Source organism: Echinops telfairi, unplaced genomic scaffold (genome assembly GCF_000313985.2).
Source record: "Echinops telfairi isolate 266 unplaced genomic scaffold, ASM31398v2 ScPeMD7_7469;HRSCAF=8507_1, whole genome shotgun sequence".
NCBI lineage: Eukaryota > Metazoa > Chordata > Mammalia > Afrosoricida > Tenrecidae > Echinops > Echinops telfairi.
This window is the reverse complement of record NW_022111373.1, coordinates 100,605,894-100,626,284: the sequence shown is the minus strand read 5'-3', so window position 1 is coordinate 100,626,284 and position 20,391 is coordinate 100,605,894. Positions and strand designations below refer to the sequence as shown.

General features: G+C 40.9%; 1 protein-coding gene across 1 annotated transcript in view; it reads left to right on the top strand.

Moving 5' to 3' along the window:
- The window catches only part of ITGA2 (integrin subunit alpha 2), a 99,523-nt gene that overhangs the window by 26,700 nt on the left and 52,432 nt on the right, over positions 1-20,391 (top strand). The window contains exons 4-12 of the mRNA XM_004703722.2: positions 3,935-4,049; positions 4,531-4,658; positions 5,754-5,902; positions 10,287-10,437; positions 10,720-10,885; positions 13,797-13,870; positions 16,295-16,433; positions 17,391-17,536; positions 19,220-19,363. Of these exons, the coding sequence (XP_004703779.2) occupies positions 3,935-4,049; positions 4,531-4,658; positions 5,754-5,902; positions 10,287-10,437; positions 10,720-10,885; positions 13,797-13,870; positions 16,295-16,433; positions 17,391-17,536; positions 19,220-19,363 (1,212 nt within the window). The remainder of the gene's footprint in view (positions 1-3,934; positions 4,050-4,530; positions 4,659-5,753; positions 5,903-10,286; positions 10,438-10,719; positions 10,886-13,796; positions 13,871-16,294; positions 16,434-17,390; positions 17,537-19,219; positions 19,364-20,391) is intronic.

Here is a 20,391-nt window from a genome sequence, read left to right as displayed (position 1 = left end):
AAATTTACTATATAAAAATGGCAATAAAAATGTTGTGCACCAAGAAAAAAACAAACAAAACCTTAAAGGCAAACAAACACTTCAAATGATTCCAGATTCCCATGAGATCATTTAAATGTGTTTTAGTAAATAAATAAATGTACTTTAGCCCAGGAGCCCTGCTGGCCTAATGAGTTACAAGTGAGCGACTAACCAGAAGGTCAGCAGTTTGAAACCACCAGCCACGCTGTAGGAGAAAGATGAGGCTTTCTCCTCCTGGAGAGCTTTACAGTCTCAGCAACCTGCAAGGGCAGTTATATTCTGTCCGGTAGGGGTCTCCTGAGTTAGAATCGACTCTGTGGTGGTGCCTTTGATATTGCTTTTAGTTATGTGAAACAGTTACAATAGTTTTCAAAAGCTGAATTAGCTTTGCATTAGATTTTTCTGTAATATTGACTATCTGCATTTAAATGTATGTGTATAACTAGATTGTTATAAAAATGTATACAATTTTGAACAATGCCATTTCATTTTACTATGAGATTGTAGTGTTTAGACAACTTGGCTTTCAATAAATAAATTAGGTATAGCTTTTCATGTTAATTCTGTGCTTAAATGAATATTGCAATGCATTTTCATAGTTTATTATCTTCCAAAGTCTTGATTAATAGGGTTACTTTTTTTTTTCTTTTTCTTATTTTTTCAATCATCTTATTGGGGGATCATACAACTCTTATCACAGTCTATACATACATCAATTGTGTCAAGCAACTTTGTACATTCATTGCCTTCATCGTTCTCAAAATATTTGCTCTCTATTTAAACCCTTGGTATCAGCTCCTCATCACCCCCCACCTCCCTCCCCGTGCCCCCTCCCTCATAATCCCTTGATAGTTTATAAATTATTATTTTGTCATGTCTTACACTGTCCAACGTCTCCCTTCACCCACTTTCTGTTGTCTACCCCCCAGGGAGGAGATTATATGTAGATCCTTATAATCAGTTCCCCCTTTCTACCCCACCTTCTCTTCACCCTCTTGTATCGCCACTCTCACCACTGGTCCTGAAGGGATCATCTGTCCTGGATTCCCCGTCTTTCCAGTGCCTATCTGTACCAATGTACATCCTCTGGTCTAGCCAGATTTGTAAGGTAGAACTGGAATCATGATATTGGGGTTTGGGGGAAAAGCATTTAAAAATTAGAGGAAAAATGTATGTTTCATTGTTGCTACACTGTATGCTGACTGGCTCATCTCCTCCCTGCAACCCTTTAATGGGGTGTCCAGTTGCCTACAGATGGGCTTTGGTTCTCCACTCTGCACTCCCGCTCATTTACAATGATGTGATTTTTTTGTTTTTTGATGCCGGATACCTGATCTCTTCGAAGCCTCATAGGGTTACTTTTATTTGCTTGTTTGTTTGGTTTTGGATGTGAATAAATTCAGAGAAAGGAACCCATTGAGATTTGGGGATTATGGAATATGCTTTAAAGTTTTTAATCTGTAACTCCAGATAAAGTAAAATACAATTGCAAGATTTTTGAGAGAAGAATTTTTCAATCAATATAGCTGACAAAAGAGTGGGGTAAGAGAGGAGCAAAAGAAAGAAGAAAGAAATAAAATCAACCAAGTGCTGCCCACCCATCCCAAGAAGGCCAAAGAATGATGTGGAAAAGACAGAGAATCATCACATTTTTTTTAACTTTCTGAAATTCTGGGCTTAAAACAGGAATGTAGTTCTGGCATTAACTATTGGCATCTCCTTATTTCAACTTTCTAATGCTGCTTTCATTGCTAAAAAAAAATAACTTTCTGACCTATTACTTTTAAAGATAATGAAAAAGATGAAGTGCTACAGTAAACAATTTAGGGGGGGCGTGGCAATCAAAAATTGGAACTTGTTATTTTATAAGCTGTCCACTGCCATCCGCCATGATTTCCCCTAACTGGCCAAATAAACTAGTTTTATTGGAAGAAAAATGATGCCTTACGCAGTGAGCGTGAGATAGGAGGACAGCTGCATCCAGTTCCCCTTACAAAGTCCCTTCTGTAACTGCTCTGCAGCTTTACTCGATGTGGACTTGGGGTGCACTTTGGAAGGATCTTGACTAGACTTCTCTTTCTAATTTCACTTCTTTCATATCTAGTAGTTTTGCCATTCTTTGCTCCACTGTTGACCACAGTTTGCATGGATTTCATTGTCATTTAGTTAGCAGTTCCTGGTATTCAAGTGCTGCTTACTGGAGAGAACTGGCATTGGGCTAATGGAGACATTATGAATTGGAGCTCTCATGACTCTTTGTAAGGGAGAAAGTGGCAGCCAGCTTCGAGGACTCCCTGTTTTAGGGAGTGGACATAAGAGGGCTTTGATGTTCTCAAGGAAGGAAGCCCTGGGTAACGCAAATGAGGAATGAACTCAGCTGAAAGGTTCAAGGATACAGTCCACTCATAGGCACCTCGGCCCAAAGGCCTGGTGATCAACTCCTAAAAGTGCCGCCTCCAAAAACTAAAACCATAGGGAGCACTTTTACCTTGGCCTACATGACATAGATGGTATAAATCAGAATCTAGGGCTTTTTCCTTTTTTTTACTGGTTGGAAGTCCTCAAAATAAAGAAATTCTACTCCCACAGAGAGTTACAGTCTCAGAAACCCACGGGGGCAATTCTATGCTGTCCTATGGGGTCACTATGATTAGAATCAACTCTGTGGTGGGGCGTTGTATAGCAAAGTTGGAAACTGACAGTCCACGAACCTCATCTGTGTTCATTTAACCAATGGAATATTGTTTGTGGGGTTTCGGTCATTTGTTTGCATTGAATTTTGAATTCTCAAATTTTATCTCACTGGAAAAACAAAACAAAAAAAAGAACAAGAAAAAAATTTATCTCACTGAATATTCTTGAAAACTTGGCAGACTCAGGAACACAGGGCTTATTTAACCCTGGTGGGTGGGCAGGAGCCATAGTGGCCTGCTCTGTATAGAAGGCCTGGATTCTTCAGTTCATCATGCTGTCTCTACCTGGCCCAGAGCATCTTTTTGGTTCCCCTCAGCAGTCCATGCAGCTGCTTGGATTCATGGGTTCTCCTAAAGCATGAGTGGCGGGCACAGCAGGAATGTAACAGTCAACCACAGCTCTGCTAGTGATACTAGATTGACAATTAGATAGCACTTATTGTTTATGCAAGGAATGCTATGGATTCTGTAATAAGTGCTCAGCAACTATCTAGAATATCAGTGATTCAAATCTACCACCTGCTCCTTGAAAGAAAGATGTGACCATCTGCTTTTGTAAAGGTTGACAGCCAAGGAAATCCTACCTTTCGGGTAGGGTTGCTACTAACAAAACATCTATCCAACCACTGTGATTGGTTTGGTTTCAGTAGTATCTACTTGGCACTGTTCAGTATTTCATATCTAGGGACCCATGTACGCCTCACAACAACCTTAAAAGGTAGGAAATATGACGAGGCTTCAACAAGTTTCCATGATCTTACAATTCCTTTTTCCATGAACTGTTTGAAATCCTGGTAGGATTGGACTCATTTTTCTGCCGAGGTACTCGAGGCCCAGGTAACTGAGCCACACACACACAAAACGAACCTGTTCTTGTTTTTCTCTTGGGTGCTATCCAGGAAGGAAATGCCCTTTTTCTCTAGGGTTGATGGGTGGTCTCCTCCCAATGTTGACATCTGCCCTGACAGTTCTGCGGCCATTCATCCAAGGTCATTGGACACCGCACTTCTGCCAGCGCCCTGACCCACAACCTGTGTCTGCCTGCTCCATGCACATTCAGTCAAAGGCATTTTTAAATTGTGGATTCAGAAGTTGACAATGTTGGACATCTTATTAAAGAACAGGAATGATTTCCGAGTTTCACAAACAGAGAAGTAGCGCTCCAGCAAGGTCATTGTGTTTTCATTGTTCTCATGGCTTTCGTTTCATTTTGTTTTAAGACGTGTGGTCCCCTGTGGGCACAGCAGTGTGGAAATCAGTATTACACAACCGGTGTTTGTTCGGAGTTCAGTCCCAATTTTCAGCACTTGGCCAGCTTTTCACCTGCCGTTCAGAGTAAGTAATGCACACTCAGAGGGATGGATCCTTTCGTAGAGTTAAAGCAACAGAGACGCTCACTGCCACTGAGTCGATCCAGCTCCTGTCGACGTTACAGGACAGGGTAGAACTGCCCCTCTGGGTTTCTGAGACCATAACTCTTTTTGGTGGTTTTAAACAGCTGACTTTGCATATTAAATCCCCAATGCGTAATCACCATGCCACCAAAGGAGGGGAGAAAATGATCAACAAGTGCCACCCAAACCCCCAGCTACATTTTACTTGAAGTTTCAATTTTATATGGCCATAACATTTGATTCGGAATCCCTGGGTGGTGCACAGGTTGAAGCATACAGCCAGGGGTGCCTGAAAATCGTACACTTATACTCTGAGACAAAGGGGTCCCCCTGATGTGGAATTGACTCTGGCAATTAGTTTAGTTTACTTTGAAGTTTTATTTACCTATGGAAATCTATTTCTTTCAACTTTTCCTTTGCAGCCTGCCCTTCCCTTATAGATGTTGTGGTTGTATGTGATGAATCAAATAGTATTTACCCATGGGACGCAGTGAAGAATTTTCTGGAAAAATTTGTACAAGGTCTAGATATTGGCCCTAAAAAGATTCAGGTAATAAAATCAGTAACATATACACTGCGCTACAAATTCCGTTTTGAGGAATTATTGTTACATATGAAGTCTTAAATTTTACATGTGTTCCATCCTAATATGAATTAGGTTGACAGTAAACTTGAACATTAATTGGAAATTGTGCTACGATATGATCATCTGCGTATGACCTTGCCCAGGGCTGCTCTGTTGAACTTGGATTTCTGTGTCTGGCAGCAGATTCAGGAGTTTGGGGACTCTTTCTTTTAGTTGCTGTTTTTCCACCTTCACCCACGACATTATCTCTCTGTTGTAAAATTCAATATTTTCTTGATGTCCACCTGAACTAATAGAGTATTCTTTTTGCTTATACCATGCTGGTGGAATAAAAATCCTCGATAATTTCTGAGAAATGCATAAACATGTCTAAAGACGTTACAACTTTACCATTTATTACTTTATAGTCTTTCATCCTATTCTGTTGCAAATACTTCTCTCCACTTCACAGGACAAGTCTTTTCAAGTATTTCTATGACTCCCTATATTTTAACAAGTCTTTAACGTGCTTTTATATCTTCTTGAGGTAGGCAACCACAACTTAGGAGCAAAGCTACATGCTTCTACAAGACGACTAAATATCACCTATTACAATATTTTTGGTTTTTGTTTCCTACCCTTTCTGATTGGATCTACCATTTCATGTTTATTATGTAATTACCCTCATTGTCTATGACTTTATAATTGTTTGTAGGTTTATATTCATATATAATTAGAACATTTACTTATATCATTTTAACCCTCCTATTATGAGCCTTGTTCTAGTATCCATTTATATTAAAATATAATAGGACCGTTCTACTCTGTAATTATTCATCTCAAGGACCAAAGTGTAAGCCCTGGAAATGGTCTTGCTTAATGATAATACTAGTTAATGGCCTCTAAGAAGAAGAAACGGCTCCACAGAGCTTTATGGGAAAAACGTAACTACTTTTAAGGGCAAAATTGAAAATGATTCTCTGAAGCTAGCAGATCACACTTGGTTCTGATTGCTTTGATTATGTAGAAATTATTTATAATTCAGTGACATCCCAATACTAACTTTCTGCTCTTTTCAAGGTGGGGCTAATTCAATATGGCAATAATCCAAGAGTTGTGTTTAACTTAAATACTTATAAAACCAAGGCGGAATTGATTGAAGCAACATCCCGCACATACCAACATGGTGGGGATCTCACGAACACATTCAAGGCCATTCAATATGCGAGGTGAGTGGTGGTGTTAATGGAATAAAAGTGTAATAGGAGGGAAGTGCTTGTATGTCAGTAAAAGGAGAGTCAGGGCAAAGAAAATGGGTCTGAGATATTAAATCAAAACAAATAAAGAAAGTTAAAGCATTATATAATGTGAACACTTTAAGAAGAGATTTTGAAAATGTAAATAAAAAATCGGTAATCTCTATGGTATTTTAAGGTATTACATGATTTATCTAAAATTTCATATGAATAAATGGAGTTAACACTGTGGGGGGAAAAGAAACATCTAAAGTTACATCTTAGTATCGATCATGCCGGCCAACATGAACTAATGGAGCCCTTCCTTACACACTGCGAAGACTATAGGACCCCAGCACTACGAGCCTGAGTGGGATTGAATGGCTTTATTAAACGCAGTATGATCTTTAGGGAGTGTGAGCTAGTCCTCGTGTGACTTGTTTCCCAGTTTCTCTATGTTCTCAACTCCACTGACCTTCATCTTCATGCTACTTTAACCAGTTACCTTTGAAAAATATGAATCACTTTCCTATTGTTTAAGAAAAGGCACAAACCGCTCACCTTTGCTTGCCCTTGCTTTTTTCACCTTGTTGTCAATTTGTTCCACAACCATGATACGGTGAGAAAGTACCTTTACCCTCTTCACTTCCGTAAAGCACGGTCCTCTTCAGCCCACACCCCTAAGATCCTGACTGACGACGCGTCCCTTACAGTGCGTCTGGATACGTGACTGGGATGACCACACTAGCCGACACTGCTGCCACGTCACAGCAGACTTCTGCGATGCCTGTCAACGTTTGGTCAACAAGTGTTGCCTCTGCATTTCTCAAACATCAGTCTTATTACTCTTTTTTTTTTGGTACTCTTTCTCTCATAGGAATTAGATCAACTGTCCTGCCGTTAACTACCTCTCCTGTGTGCCTTACCCCATAGCTCTGTTGGCAGCCTGAATGTCCTTCCCAAATCTACACAAGTACCCAGCTGATAGCGAATGCCTTTTTAAAACAGTGTTTTAATTCATGTTACCCTCTGCTACGTCAGTCATCCAGACTCAAGACTGGATAGCTTTCTTCATTTTTTCCACGCCTTCCTTAGAGCACACATCTGGCTAGTCACCACATCCTGTCATTTCTATTTTTGTCATTCCTCTTATATCCACCCTTCTTTCTTCTGTTAGGGAGTTGAGTTATTGATATATTTTATTTGCCTCTTATACTACTAACTCATGATTCTCCCTGCCTGTTTGAGTAGCAGATTAATCAAAGGAGATGAGGATGATTTGTTTGTGCTTGTTTCAAGTCAGTAACTTCATGGCCGTTAGATGAAGTGCCCTTCCTGATCCCGGAAACTGGACTCAGGGGAAGAGGCTGTGTCCACAGAGAACGGCTGCCCCGGAGGGAGGCACGTCGGAGGGCCCCTTTCTCAGCAGAGACGATGGATGTGGCGTTTTGCCCTGAAAGGAGCCTGAGAGCCTGTAAACTTTCTTTTCCAGGAGAATGGCCACTGTCGAGGGGGGATTTCTAGAACGGAACCGTCTTGTAGAGGAGCTCTGGTAACACTAATGGAGTCCGGGGGCATCAGGGCTAAGGGAGCGGGTTGGAAGCACCAGTCGCTCCGTGGGAGACGGACAGGCCTTTCTACTCCCATAGAGTGACCGTCTCGGAAACTCACAGGGGCAGTTCTACCCTGTCTTGTAGGGTTGCTATGAGTCAGCATGGACTCGATGACAGGGAGTTTGATTGTTTTGTTTTGTTTTCTTTTCTTTTTTCTCATACCATAATGCTTATGAACTAGGTTGCTAATCAAAGGTACGTAGTTTGAACCCACCAGCCACTCCATGCGAGAGAAACAAAAAACCTAAACAAAACCGGACAATCTGCTTCCTTAAAGATCAGGCTAAGGAACCCTATGGGCCAGTCCTACTCCTTCCTCTAGGGCAGTGGTTCTCAACCTTCCTCATGCCGCGACCCTTAACAGTTCCTCATGTTGTGGTGACCCCCAACCATAAAATGATTTCATTGCTACTCCATAACTGTAATTTTGCTACTGTTATGAATCATAATGTAAATTGTAATGTGTTTTCCATGGTCTTAAGAGACCCCTGTGAAAGGGTCGTTCGACCCCCAAAGGGGTCGCGCCCCACAGGTTGAGACCCGCTGCTCTAGGGTCACTATGAGTTGGAATAGACATCGTGGACACACACAATAGTCACTTTTTTAAAACTGAGTTTCCCTCCTGTAATATTATTTTCTTTTTGGGGGGAACAATTACCAGGGAATCAATAAACTTTTTCACACACCCCAGCACTTAGTTCCCTCTATAGCTTTGGTCTGTTTATAGACAACATCTAATTTAAGAATTAGACTCTCTTTCGAAAGTATTACCATGTTCCCCATTCACCTTTTGTTCACAGAGTGCCTGCCATTTAGTCTTCTAAGCACCACAGGTAATGAAAACTAAATGAGGCCTAATTTCTGTCCTCAAAAGGTTGCTATCATTTGGAGATCGAAGGTACATCATAAAATATACTTCACTCAGGGAGACGTCGGACAGGGCAAGATATGACAAAATAATCATTTATAAATTATCAAGGGCTCATAGGGAGTGGGGAGTAGGGAGGAAGGGGAAAAATGAGGACCTAATGCCAGGGGCTTAAGTGGAAAGGAAATGTCTTGAGAATGATGAGGGCAATGAATGTACAAATGCGTTTTGCACAATTGATGTATGTATGGATTGTGATAAGAGTTGTATGAGCCCCTAATAAAATGATTTATATATATACATATATATATACACATATATATACACATATACATATGTATATACATATGTATATACATATGTATATGTATGTGTGTGTGTATATATATATATACTTCACTCAAAAACAATTGATTTAGCTACTGTAGTTCAGATTTGCCTTCCTGGTTAATGTGGATCATCCTCTATATTTCTACGTTCTACAATAAGGAAGATAGGGAATATTTTAGGGGGAAAGCCATGTGATCAGTTTTAGATATTGCCTCCTATGCACTTGAAGGCTGCACAATGACTACAGAAGACTGAAGAAGGATTTATATATCTGAATTGTGATATTGGTGAAGAATACTGAGTATACCGTGGACTTTCAGAAAAATTTTCAAATGTGTCTTGAAGAAGTACAGCCACAATGCTCCTTCAAAGGGTGGAGGGCATGACTTGCTTTGGGCACTTCAAGGGGAGAGATCAGTCCCTGGTTAATGAGAGGGTCAGTGCAGAAGACTCACATCAAGATGGATTGACAGAATGGCTGTGACAATGACCTCAAGCACAACAGTGCTTATGAAGTCTAGGCAATGTCTCCTACTACATCGGGTTGCTATGAGTAGGAACCAACTTTGCAGAACCTAACCGCAACCTCGTAGTCCATAGTTTACATTGGAATCCACTGTTCCTGTTGGACGGCTCAATGAACTTGGACAAATGCTTAATGGCAATGCATACAGAATATTGCACCATCTTAAAAATCTTCTGTGCTCCACCTATTCTTCCCTCCCCTGCCACCCACTTGAACTCATGACAATCTCTGTTCTTTCCAGTCTATGATTTTGAATTTTGTAGGATTTCCTATGGTTGTAATAATATAGTACATGTAGTTTTTCAGGTGTGTGTGTAGTTTTTTTTCTGCCTGTTAATAAGCATGTAAGCTTCCTCCATGTATTTTTATGACAATACGCTTTTCATCATCAAATCACATTCCATTGTATGGATGCACCAAAGAATGTCTATCCTTTCTCCTGTTGAGGTACATCTTGGTTGCTTCGAATTTGAAGGAATTATGACATTTCTTGGCTGATTTTTATGTGGTCGTATATGTTCCACTCATTTCAGAAGAAACCAAAAAGCATAATTTCTGTATCAAATGGAAAGATTATGCTTAGTTTTCTAAGAAACTACCAAAGAGTTTTTCTTTTCAAACTCTTTGATTTTTATCTATTATGTTTATCTATTCTTTTAAAATTTATATACATATATAAACATAACTGTAAGCCCACTGAGTACAATTGGTGACAGGAATATATTTACTCTATTGATTAGTATTAATGAATTTCATTTTCTTATCAGATGATAATTCAAGATATTCTGGCCATAAGTGTACATACACACTGTGGAACTCATATACATTATCTTTAATGCCATGAAAGTTTCAAACTTTTGTATTTTTTTGATAAGTTACCATTAAAACCAACTTAGATGTGTCTTTAGAAGTGACATAAAGAGAAACTCTAAGTTACAGCTGGTTCGAGTCAAAGAAGCCACTTTCCTGTATATCTTTCAAAAATGGTGTCCATATCCTCACTTCCTCTTTTGAGTGTATCTTTTGGATTTCTCTCCACAGAGATTTTGCTTATTCCGCAGCTGCTGGCGGACGACAGTGGGCTACGAAAGTCATGGTGGTTGTGACGGATGGAGAATCCCACGATGGTTCCAAGTTGAAAGCCGTGATTGAGCAATGCAACAATGACAATATACTGAGGTTTGGCATAGCAGTAAGTGGCTTCCCTTTCACTCGCCTTTTGATGTGTGGGCCAATCATCTTTTGGTCTCCAAGGCTGCACTTTCTCATCGACTTTACATCTTAGATGTCAAGAAGGTGGTCGCTCTAGCTGTGCTTCTTGACAATGCTCAGGCTTATCAGGATGGATCCGTAAACACGGCTTGGTTTACTTTCCCAAAGAGGTGACTGTGTTCAGAAATGACTCAACCTTGGAACGAGAGAAACTGGTGCAGTGGTAATGACCCTATTTCCCTCTTCCTCTATCTATCCAAAGGTCCTTGGATACTTAAACAGAAATGCTCTTGACACTAAAAATTTAATCAAAGAAATTAAAGCAATTGCCAGTGTGCCAACAGAAAGATACTTTTTCAACGTGTCTGATGAAGCAGCTCTCCTAGAAAAGGCGGGCACATTAGGAGAACACATTTTCAGCATTGAAGGTAAGAATAATCTTTTTTCTTTTTTGTTTTCCGGAAACTTTTTTCAAGACTTAGAAATTTTTCTACCACATACTTGGCTTCTTCATGTTCAATTGTGTGTTATGTATAAGAAACCTTTTTTAAAGCACTTATGAATTAGTAAGAAAATTGGATGGGGAACAGGATGCAAATGGCTAGGAAACATAAGAAAACATTAAGAATCCTAGCAGTCATTAAAACATGCAAATTAAAGTGATACAGCGTTTTTGCCTAAAGGGTGGAAGCAACGCTTCCTCTTAGATTGTGTAGAAAATAGAGGCCCGTGTACTGTTGATAAGATTATAAATTGCTACCACCTTTTAGGGGGACAACTTAGTCATGTCTATAATAAATGTAAATCGGGTTTTTTTTCATCATTTCATATTGCGTCATATAATTTCTGAAATTCTTGAATCTGCTTACAACAAGCATGTTTATATTTTCAAAATTAGAAAAAAAAACATACAGCCAAGATTTTGAGAATTCAGTCTTTGAGGATACATCTGAGGTATAAGATATACAGTAATTTACATATGTGCCCTAGACACGTCTAGTCAGTGCAGAAAAAAATCGCATTTTCTGGAGTTCACTTGTGTAGGACTGAAACACTCTTCCTGTTAGTAAACATTTCCACACAACCCTAATTTTGATTCGTGATGGTCAGCTCAAATACTCTTGCAGCAATGAAGAACATGTATTTATTAAGAACAAAATTTGTATCAAGTATGACCTCAAAAAAGTATAGGTATTAAATAATTTAAATAGGTAGGGGATTCCATAATTTTTTAATTATTTAAAAGTTTTTAAAAGATGGTTTGAAAATCCTGATCTTCTGGTTATCAACTGGAAAGTTCTATCCATGAAATGCCATTGCTCTCTAACACGCAAGTGCTTTTAGTTAGCTAAGTCATCTTCAACATTGTGTTCTCAAACCGAAACAAACCATTGCCACCCCGCCAATTTTGACTCATAGCAACCCTATTGGATAAAGTAGAACCGGCGCCTTGGCTTCCCAGTCCGGAATCTTCGTGGAAGCAACTGCTGCATCTATCACCAGCAGAAGGAGTTGGTGGGTTCAGGCCAAACCAAGCTCTCAACCACAGCCGCAGCCGAGTTCCCAATGTAGCTCCTGATTGTAGTCCTTGGTGAATACAGCATTGTTAATCTTCTTTATGGTGACACAAAATAAGAATAATCAGAATATAATCTTTCAGCTATCTAGAAATAATTTGAATAATGTGTGTTGTTATCATCACAATGATGCTACAGGATAGGTTAGGACTGCCCATTGGGGTTTCCAAGATGATAACTTTTCATGGGAGTAGAAAACTCCATCTTTCCCCTGCAGAGCAGATGGTGGTTTTGAACTGCTGACATTGCAGTTGGCTGTCCAATGCAATGAGTCGGCACCGACTCGATGGTAGTGCATCGTCACATATTTTGGAGGGCACTGTTTGAATTTAAAATGATCTTTTTTCAACTCTAAACAATTGACTATGCCCTACAGAATGCAAATAGAAAATTTGTATTTTCTATTAATAGAAGTGGAAGTCCTGGAATGTAACTTCCCTTTTGCCAATATTAGAGGGCCTGAGTGGTGTAGTGGTTACACGTTGGGCTGCTAACCACAAGATCAGCAGTTTGAAACTGTAGCAGTGGCTCCATGGGAGAAATATGAGACTTTCTACTTCCCACGGGGACCCTTCCACCCTGTCCGAGAGGGCTGCTACAGGTCAGCATCAACTCGATGGTAGTGAGTTTGCCCAAATTAGTGAGACATAACAGCTTTGACAACATTGAATGGAGCACCCAGAACCAAGCTCACTGCATCAAGTTGATTCTGATTCACTGTGACTCTACAGGACAGAGTCAAATGACCCCTGTGGGCTTCTGAGACTAGAAGTCTTTACGGGAATAGAGCGCCTCATCTTGGCTCCCTCATAGCCGCTGATGATTTTGAGCAACAGACCTTGGGACTTTCAGTCCAACGCATAGCCCACTTTACCACTAGAGCTCCAGGAATGCAAAATGAGTACTGATCAAATTGTATAGTGTTACTAACAGAAGCCAGGATACATGTAGAAATAGAACTAACTTCCCAATTGGTAAAATTCATGCTCGGTCTTGAGTTCTGATTGCTGATGATTAATTAACACAAATATTGCTCACCCTGATCTTCACTACATCTCACTTGCTTAGTTCTTCCACTTAAAAAACAATAACAACACAGCTCACTGCCACTGAGTTGCTTCCCACTCCTAGTAACCCTCTGGACAGACTAGAACTGCCCTGTGGGTTCCTGAGACTATAAATCTTTGGCGGAATAGAAAGCCTCGTCTTTCTCTGGAGAAGCAGGTGGCGGTTTTGAACTGCCAACTTCAGCAACACAATGCTTTCAAGACATTCATGTATTTGTTAGCTATTGTTGTGTTCTCTTGACTTGATTTCTACTCAACGTCACACTACAGGACAAAATCGAGCTCTCCCACAGGGTTTCCTATGCTATAATCTCAGCCACTGGCTTTCAGGTAGCAGCTGAGGACAACTGTTTTATCACTCGTTCATTTATTAGTACCCAAATTTAAAATACATAACTTCTCCTAGCTAGCAATAATCATATTAGGCGTTGTTTGTTAAAGAGATCGCTGCTGCAGCTGCACACTAAGTGGTGCACTGAGGCTTCATCAAGGTTGAATGACAACCCAAAAGCCACCACGGAAGAGTGGGGGCTTCTGTCATCCTTTCTAAACACTTCCATGGTGATTTCTCCCTCCTAGCACCTGCCACCTCCAAAGCTTGGGGTGCACATCAGAATATTATATTTGTATGTGTTTACATGTTTTATTTAAAATGCGTGGGCAGAATTCTAACTGTCTGAATTTGCTGCCCCCAGGGACCGTTCAAGGAGACAACTTCCAGATGGAAATGTCCCAAGTGGGGTTCAGCGCAGACTACTCTCCTCACAACGTGCGTATAGCAGACGACCTCAAGCAGCGTGGCACTTGGCATACGCCTTAAGGACAGTAGTTTAGACATCAGAGGGGGGAAACTGCCACTTCGTGGTCAGCAGTTCTGATGCCTGGTCTTGCTTGTTTAATTTCTCAGCGCTGCTGAGTTATCACTTAAATTATGAAGGTTAATACATGCCTTCCCTCCCCTTCTTTTGCAAGGATTTTATATGGGGAGGGGGATTGGGATTATCTAAAGAAAGCTTTGAGTGCTTCAGTGCGTTCTATTAATCTAAGGCAGTTGTTCTCAACCTTCCTAAGGCCGCGACCCTTTAATATAGTTCCTCATGCTTTGGTCACCCCCAACCATAAAATTATTTTGTTGCTACTTCATAACTGTAATTTTGCTACTGTTATGAATTGGGCAACCGCTGTGAAAAGGTCATTCGGCCCCCAAAGGGGTGGCGACCCACAGGTTGGGAACCGCTGATCTAAGGTGTGATGATAGCAGGGATTTCCTTTGAATCAATTAATTATTGACAATGTTCATCAGGAACACAAGTCCTTGTGGTTGTTATTGAATTCTATGTACAGAGACACAAAGGGGCTTAAAAAATTGGTTGGAAATGTGAGAGGGGACAAAGTAAGTCCGTATTCCTTTCTCAGAAGCATCGTCTTCCAGGCATCTAATTCTAATTATAGTCAGGTTATGATTGAGGTAGAGAAAGAAATAAAGAGATGTGGCAATGGGAAATATTTAGGGGATATAATGAACTCAGGGGATTTAATTGTCAGATGGAAGAGCCAAGAACAGTTCATTTTGTCTCTAGAATAAAAGAGGCTAGCTTTCCTAGACTATCAGACAAAGCTGATCATAAAGTTATGAGTCTTTCCCTTAAAAAATAAAAATAGAAGTAATAAAGTTATTATACTCACCCACAGATAATTTCGTAGTCATAGCTGACCTCCTCTGGTTTCCCCCTGGCTGTGAGGCACAAGGGTCAGGCATATCTCTACCCTACATCCTTCTTTATTCTATTTTGACATCAGTAGTGACTTCCTGCCATGCTACATCTATTCTGGGATCAATCATTCATTGCCATGGCTACATAGAACTCAAAGGCAAGGCTCACCATTAGGGGGCTCAGTAGGAAATCTAATAGATTGCCACAAAGCAGTATCAGTCAATAGTAGGTTTATAGTCATTGGTCTACACGCATCTCTCCTCAGCCAGCAGCCAAGTCTCTCTCTAGCTCTCTGCCTCTCAACCCTGTGATCCATTCGCCTTGGCCTTCATGAGCCAGGAAGCCAGCCCGCTGCTTTGCCTCACTGCTTCTCTGTTTGATCCCCTTGCCTCTGCCTCTGGTGCATCTGGTCTTGGCTTCCACCACTTTTGACAGAGATCTCAAACCTGCTTTTCATCCAATGGTTCTGGGATTTCTCTCCCACTGCTTCAAAGATAGCTATAAGGTGGTGGGAGTTATAGAGACATGGGTAAAAGAGTCGTATTAAGACTTCATGCCACCCCAAGAGTTCTGCAGACAATTTCATGAGGTTTTTAGACATCCCTTGAAGTCTGTTCATGCACCCCCGATTCAGAATTTTGATCTTAGGATAGTCTTTGGAATGGTTGTTTTAGTCTCATCCTCAAAATAGTGCACACAAATCCCTTTTTTCTCATTTATTTGCTTGCTTATTTTCGAAGTAGCTTGTATTTGTGATCCAAAATCATACCTTAAATGTTTTTCTGTGATCAAAATCGGACATAACAAGCTTAAAAATAAATGTTCACATTGGGTTTTGAGCCAATCCAGAGCAATCTGCCTTTCTTTTCCCATCTGTACTCAGAGATGATGATGGTTTATTTTCCTTTCAATTGATTGAATGTCATAACCAGAGCTACTTTTTGTAGCTGTGGCTATTGCCAAGCAGATCAGATGGGCTACAGATGGTAAGGAGACATTTGAGGAGTAGGCAGGAAGAAAGAACGAAGTTGAAAGTCGATAGGTCAGAAGAAGGCCTCTCAGGACCTTCCTAGTGTAGCAGCAAATTTCTCTCTCCACCTGGAGCATCCGCACTTCCTGTTCCCCACAGGCATCTCTGTCTGTCCAGCTGCAAGCCTTTCTGAGATCCCAGGCTCACTTTGAGCCCCAACCTAAAGGTTCATAAGGGCTCAGTCTTGGCAAGTGTGTGTCCTGGTGATACTGCTCAGTGGAAGGCTTGTTCTTGAGCATAAATCTAGTTAAATATTTTTATTTACATTGACATATTTACAACATAGATAATATAAACTATATTAAAGTAATTCTGATATATAATATGCAATCCATACATATTATACTTAGTTGTCTTTACCGAATCTAGGGAATCGATTTAAATATTTTGCCTCTCCTGCTTTCTTGCCTTTGAGAAATGAAGGATCCTCACTTCTCACTCGTTCCAGGATGTTCTGATGCTGGGTGCAGTGGGAGCTTATGACTGGAGTGGAACCATTGTCCAGCAGATGTCTCACAGAACTTCCATCTTTCCCAAGCAAGCATTTGAGCAGATTCTGCAGGATAGAAACCACAGTTCATATTTAGGTAAGATACAGAAGCATTTGACCCAGCTTAAAAAGTCATAAAAATTTTGTAGAATTCATTTTTTTTTTGTCTGCCTTAAAAAAAAAATCCATGGACAGCTGAGTTATGTCTTCTTCTTTTAAGCTAGCTTTGTCTCGATTCTGTCTATTCAGCAAAGCCTTTGACTTGCCGTCTGATTCTTGTTATTTATTACACATAGTTGTGTTACCTCTATGATCGCCAGGCCTGAGCGCATAGCTACTTATGAAACATTCATCAGGCGCCCTCATCTCTACTGACTGCGCAAATGCTTCTCGTTCCTGAGGACGTGACTGGGCGTCCTTAAAAATGGAAAGCATTTGTAACAGCCAATGCAGGAAGAGGTAGTCTTACACTATTTTCGAATGCTTGGTCTTTTATTCCAATAATACTAGCAGACACTGACTGAATCCCTGCGATGGGATGGCTCCTCAACTGGCTCTTCTAGCTACAATTACATAAACATGTAATATTTCCAATGACCACCGAAGGGCGTCTGATTAGCCGCATTTTGCATTTTAGGACCACGTTAAATAATTTGTCCAAAGTCAAAGAGCCTCGTGGGAGACAGAGAAAGAATGTGAACCTGGGACTGTTTGCCCCCAATGTTGTGTCCTCTCCACCGGCCAGTACCTTTTATGCCAGTTTATTCATTCATTCAAGAAATACTTGGTGAGTGCTAGCTGTGAGTCAAGTACACGAGAGTTTCCGTGCACCAATGGTCTGATGGCGACAACCCTAATTTTAGTGTCTGCTTTATAGGTAGCAGTGAGGTCAGGGAAAAAGAGCAGCTTAATGGACTCACTGGTTTATTTAGGCCCCGTAGACACTGTGCATCCCACCTAAGAGAACAGGACCTCGATTCCCTGCTCTCCGCTTTACAAGCTTTCCTGACTGAGATGCGCAGCAGTGCTGGCTTGGTGACCCTTTCCCTCGTAGGTTACTCTGTGGCTGTGATTTCTACCGGAAAAAACCTCCACTTCGTTGCCGGTGCGCCTCGGGCCAATTATACTGGTCAGATAGTGCTCTACCGTGTGAACAAGAGTGGCAACGTCACCGTTGTTCAGCCTCACAGAGGAGACCAGGTAAACCCCACTGTTCAGCGGGCAAAACTGATATCATAGTCAACTGAGGTGGATGAAGCGGGGAGGGGAAGTAGAAATGAAAACTGACATGTATTGAGTGCCGGCCCTGTGGCGGGTCTCATAATCTGAATTGACTTGCCTACTTCCAGAATCTTCACTGGGATCCCGAGAGATCTGCACTCCCCTTTTGACAGGAGCTACACACATTCATGGGGTTGAAGTGACATGACCGCCCACTCCTACTTGACCTTAGAGCCTCTGCTGCTTCGGGACACTCCACTCCACACCAATGACTAAATGAACATTGGCTGCTTTAGTCATAATGGCAGGAACCTAACCACTGCTTTGTATGCAACTCACACTAGGGATTCGGGCACCTGAAGGAGAAATAAGGAAAGTGAAAAAGAAGTATAGCATTATTCTCATTTATGATATTCTTAGATGTTACGACGATGAGACTTTAACTTGGTTATGTTGGACACATCATCAGGAAGGGCCGTTATGTTTGGTAAAGTGGAGAGTCCATGCAGGTGAGGAAAACCCACGATTCAATGGGTTCATATAATAGTCTCAGCAGCGATCTAAAATATCCCAATAAGCATGGAGGTGGTGTAGATTGGGGAATGTTTTGTTCTGTTATGAAATTCCCGTGAGCTGAAGCAATGGCAACTAATAACCACCACATCTCCACCTGCCAATGCGTCCTGTTGACTCTGATCTTTTTAAAAGCAAGTAACTATCACTGTCTACTGATATCTGATAGCTTGAATGGCAGAATCCATGATAACTCCCAGTTCTGTCCCTGCCACCTTGCACAAAGAACTGTTGCTAGCACCAAAGTCAGCTGATAGATTCCGGCTTCTGTGCTAAGCCACTGTGACCTATGGAAGCGTAACTTATTTAAAATGGACACCACAGACCCCCGAAAAACAGATGGAGATTGGTTTCCTTCCTTGAGTCGGAGAAACCACAGTGTCCCTCCTTGTGCTTCTCTGTGACTCTCTATGACTTCCAGGAATAAGATCAGAGGACCTGATTTCCTTGACCACAATCTGGCTATGGTCACCTATGTTTATCTCTTCATTAATATTTTAAAGATGTGTTTTGTTATTTTCAGGAACTCCATGAAACTTTTATGGAGGAATTATTTTTTAATATGTTTCTGGATCCTGAAAAGGTACTCACATGTTAGGCTTGCACGGAGCACTTACTCAATGGGATGTACATTCAAATTTCCAAACTCTCATATTTACCTAACCCAGTTATTATTATCATCTATTTTACTGTGGAAACATAGTGGTCTGTTCTGCTCCCTGACCCTCGTGGACCTACTATGCTTGTTGGACCAACCACACAGCAGAAGCACTTGGGGTGTTTATGGAAAATGATGCTGTCTAAAGAGCATCCTAGATATTGCACGATGAGCTCTGTAAACCAGTCTCAGGAACTGTATTTTAAATGCATTTTGTTGGTGACTTTGTGGGTACAAAATTTTAGGAACCAGGTGTTAGATAATAACACAATCCGAGGTAAGGAACTAGGTTATCTATCTGTAGAAACATGCTAGTGGTAAGCACTCAGTGTTTTGCTAGTTGAATGAATAAAATATCCAGGGCATAGTGGGCACATACATATCCTAGGAATCCTGCGGTTGATTGTTTCTGGGTGTTTTTTTCATTCCAGATTGGCTCCTATTTTGGGAGTGTGCTTTGCTCGGTTGATGTGGACAGAGACACCATTACAGACGTACTCTTAGTAGGTGCACCAATGTACATGAATGACCTCAAGAAAGAAGAAGGAAGAGTCTACCTATTTACTATCACAAAGGTAAAAAAAATAAAATTATTAAATAAACTTAGTTTAACTTACTCCAGTACTGGTAAATAAAGGTGAATCTGAATTTGGAAGAGAAAGTTTAGTACTTTGCATATGTAATATGGCTTAACCTTTCCTCGGATCTGAAGAGGTCACCAACCCAAAACCAAATGAAATTCACTGCCATCGAGTCGGTTAGGACCCCTGGTGACTTTCTAGGACGGAGAAGAACTGCCCCCGAGGGTCTTGGAGACTAACTCTTTATGGGAATAGAAAGCTTTGTCATTCTCCTATGGGGCACCTGGTGGTTTTGAACTGCTGACTTTGCTATGAATACCGTACACATTCAATTCTCCCGCACCAAAAAAAAAAAAAGAATTATTTTTCAAAGCTATGTGTTTACTTTTTTTAAACAAAACAACCTTAGCACCTTCAAAGTACTCTCCATTACATTTAATGCATTGGTCAAATCTGCAATCCCAGTCTTGGAAACATTTTTCAAACTCATCTGTTTGGATGGCTGACAGCACCTCCAAATGCACTATCACCCTCACATCAGAAAAAAAAAAAAGAGCATCATCTTGATCTTTGATTTCACTTGATGAGCTTTTTATGGGGCCTGGTGAAGATGGCATCTTCCACTGGCTTGATTGATGTTTGCTTTCGGCGCTGTAAGAATAGTAGCACCATGTCCCCTTACTCGTAATGGCCGTGGGAAGAAAGTCTGGGTTGCTTTGGAGCGGTTCTTTCAAAGCATGGACTGTTTCTACTTGACACTCTTTTTCCTGGTCAGTCAGAACAAGGCACAAATTTCACAGTGACCCTTCTCATTCCCAAATCTTCCGTTAAAATTCGCTGAACCAAGCTCCAACCCAGTCCAGGAAACACCCCCATCTCTTCAATGGTCCATCATCTGTCTTCAAGCACAAGTGGACACAGTTTGTTGACATTTTCATCCATTTGGGAATTTGACGGACGTCCAGAACAAGCTTTATCATCAATCGACACTTCACCCTTTTGAACTGAGAAAACCACTTGTA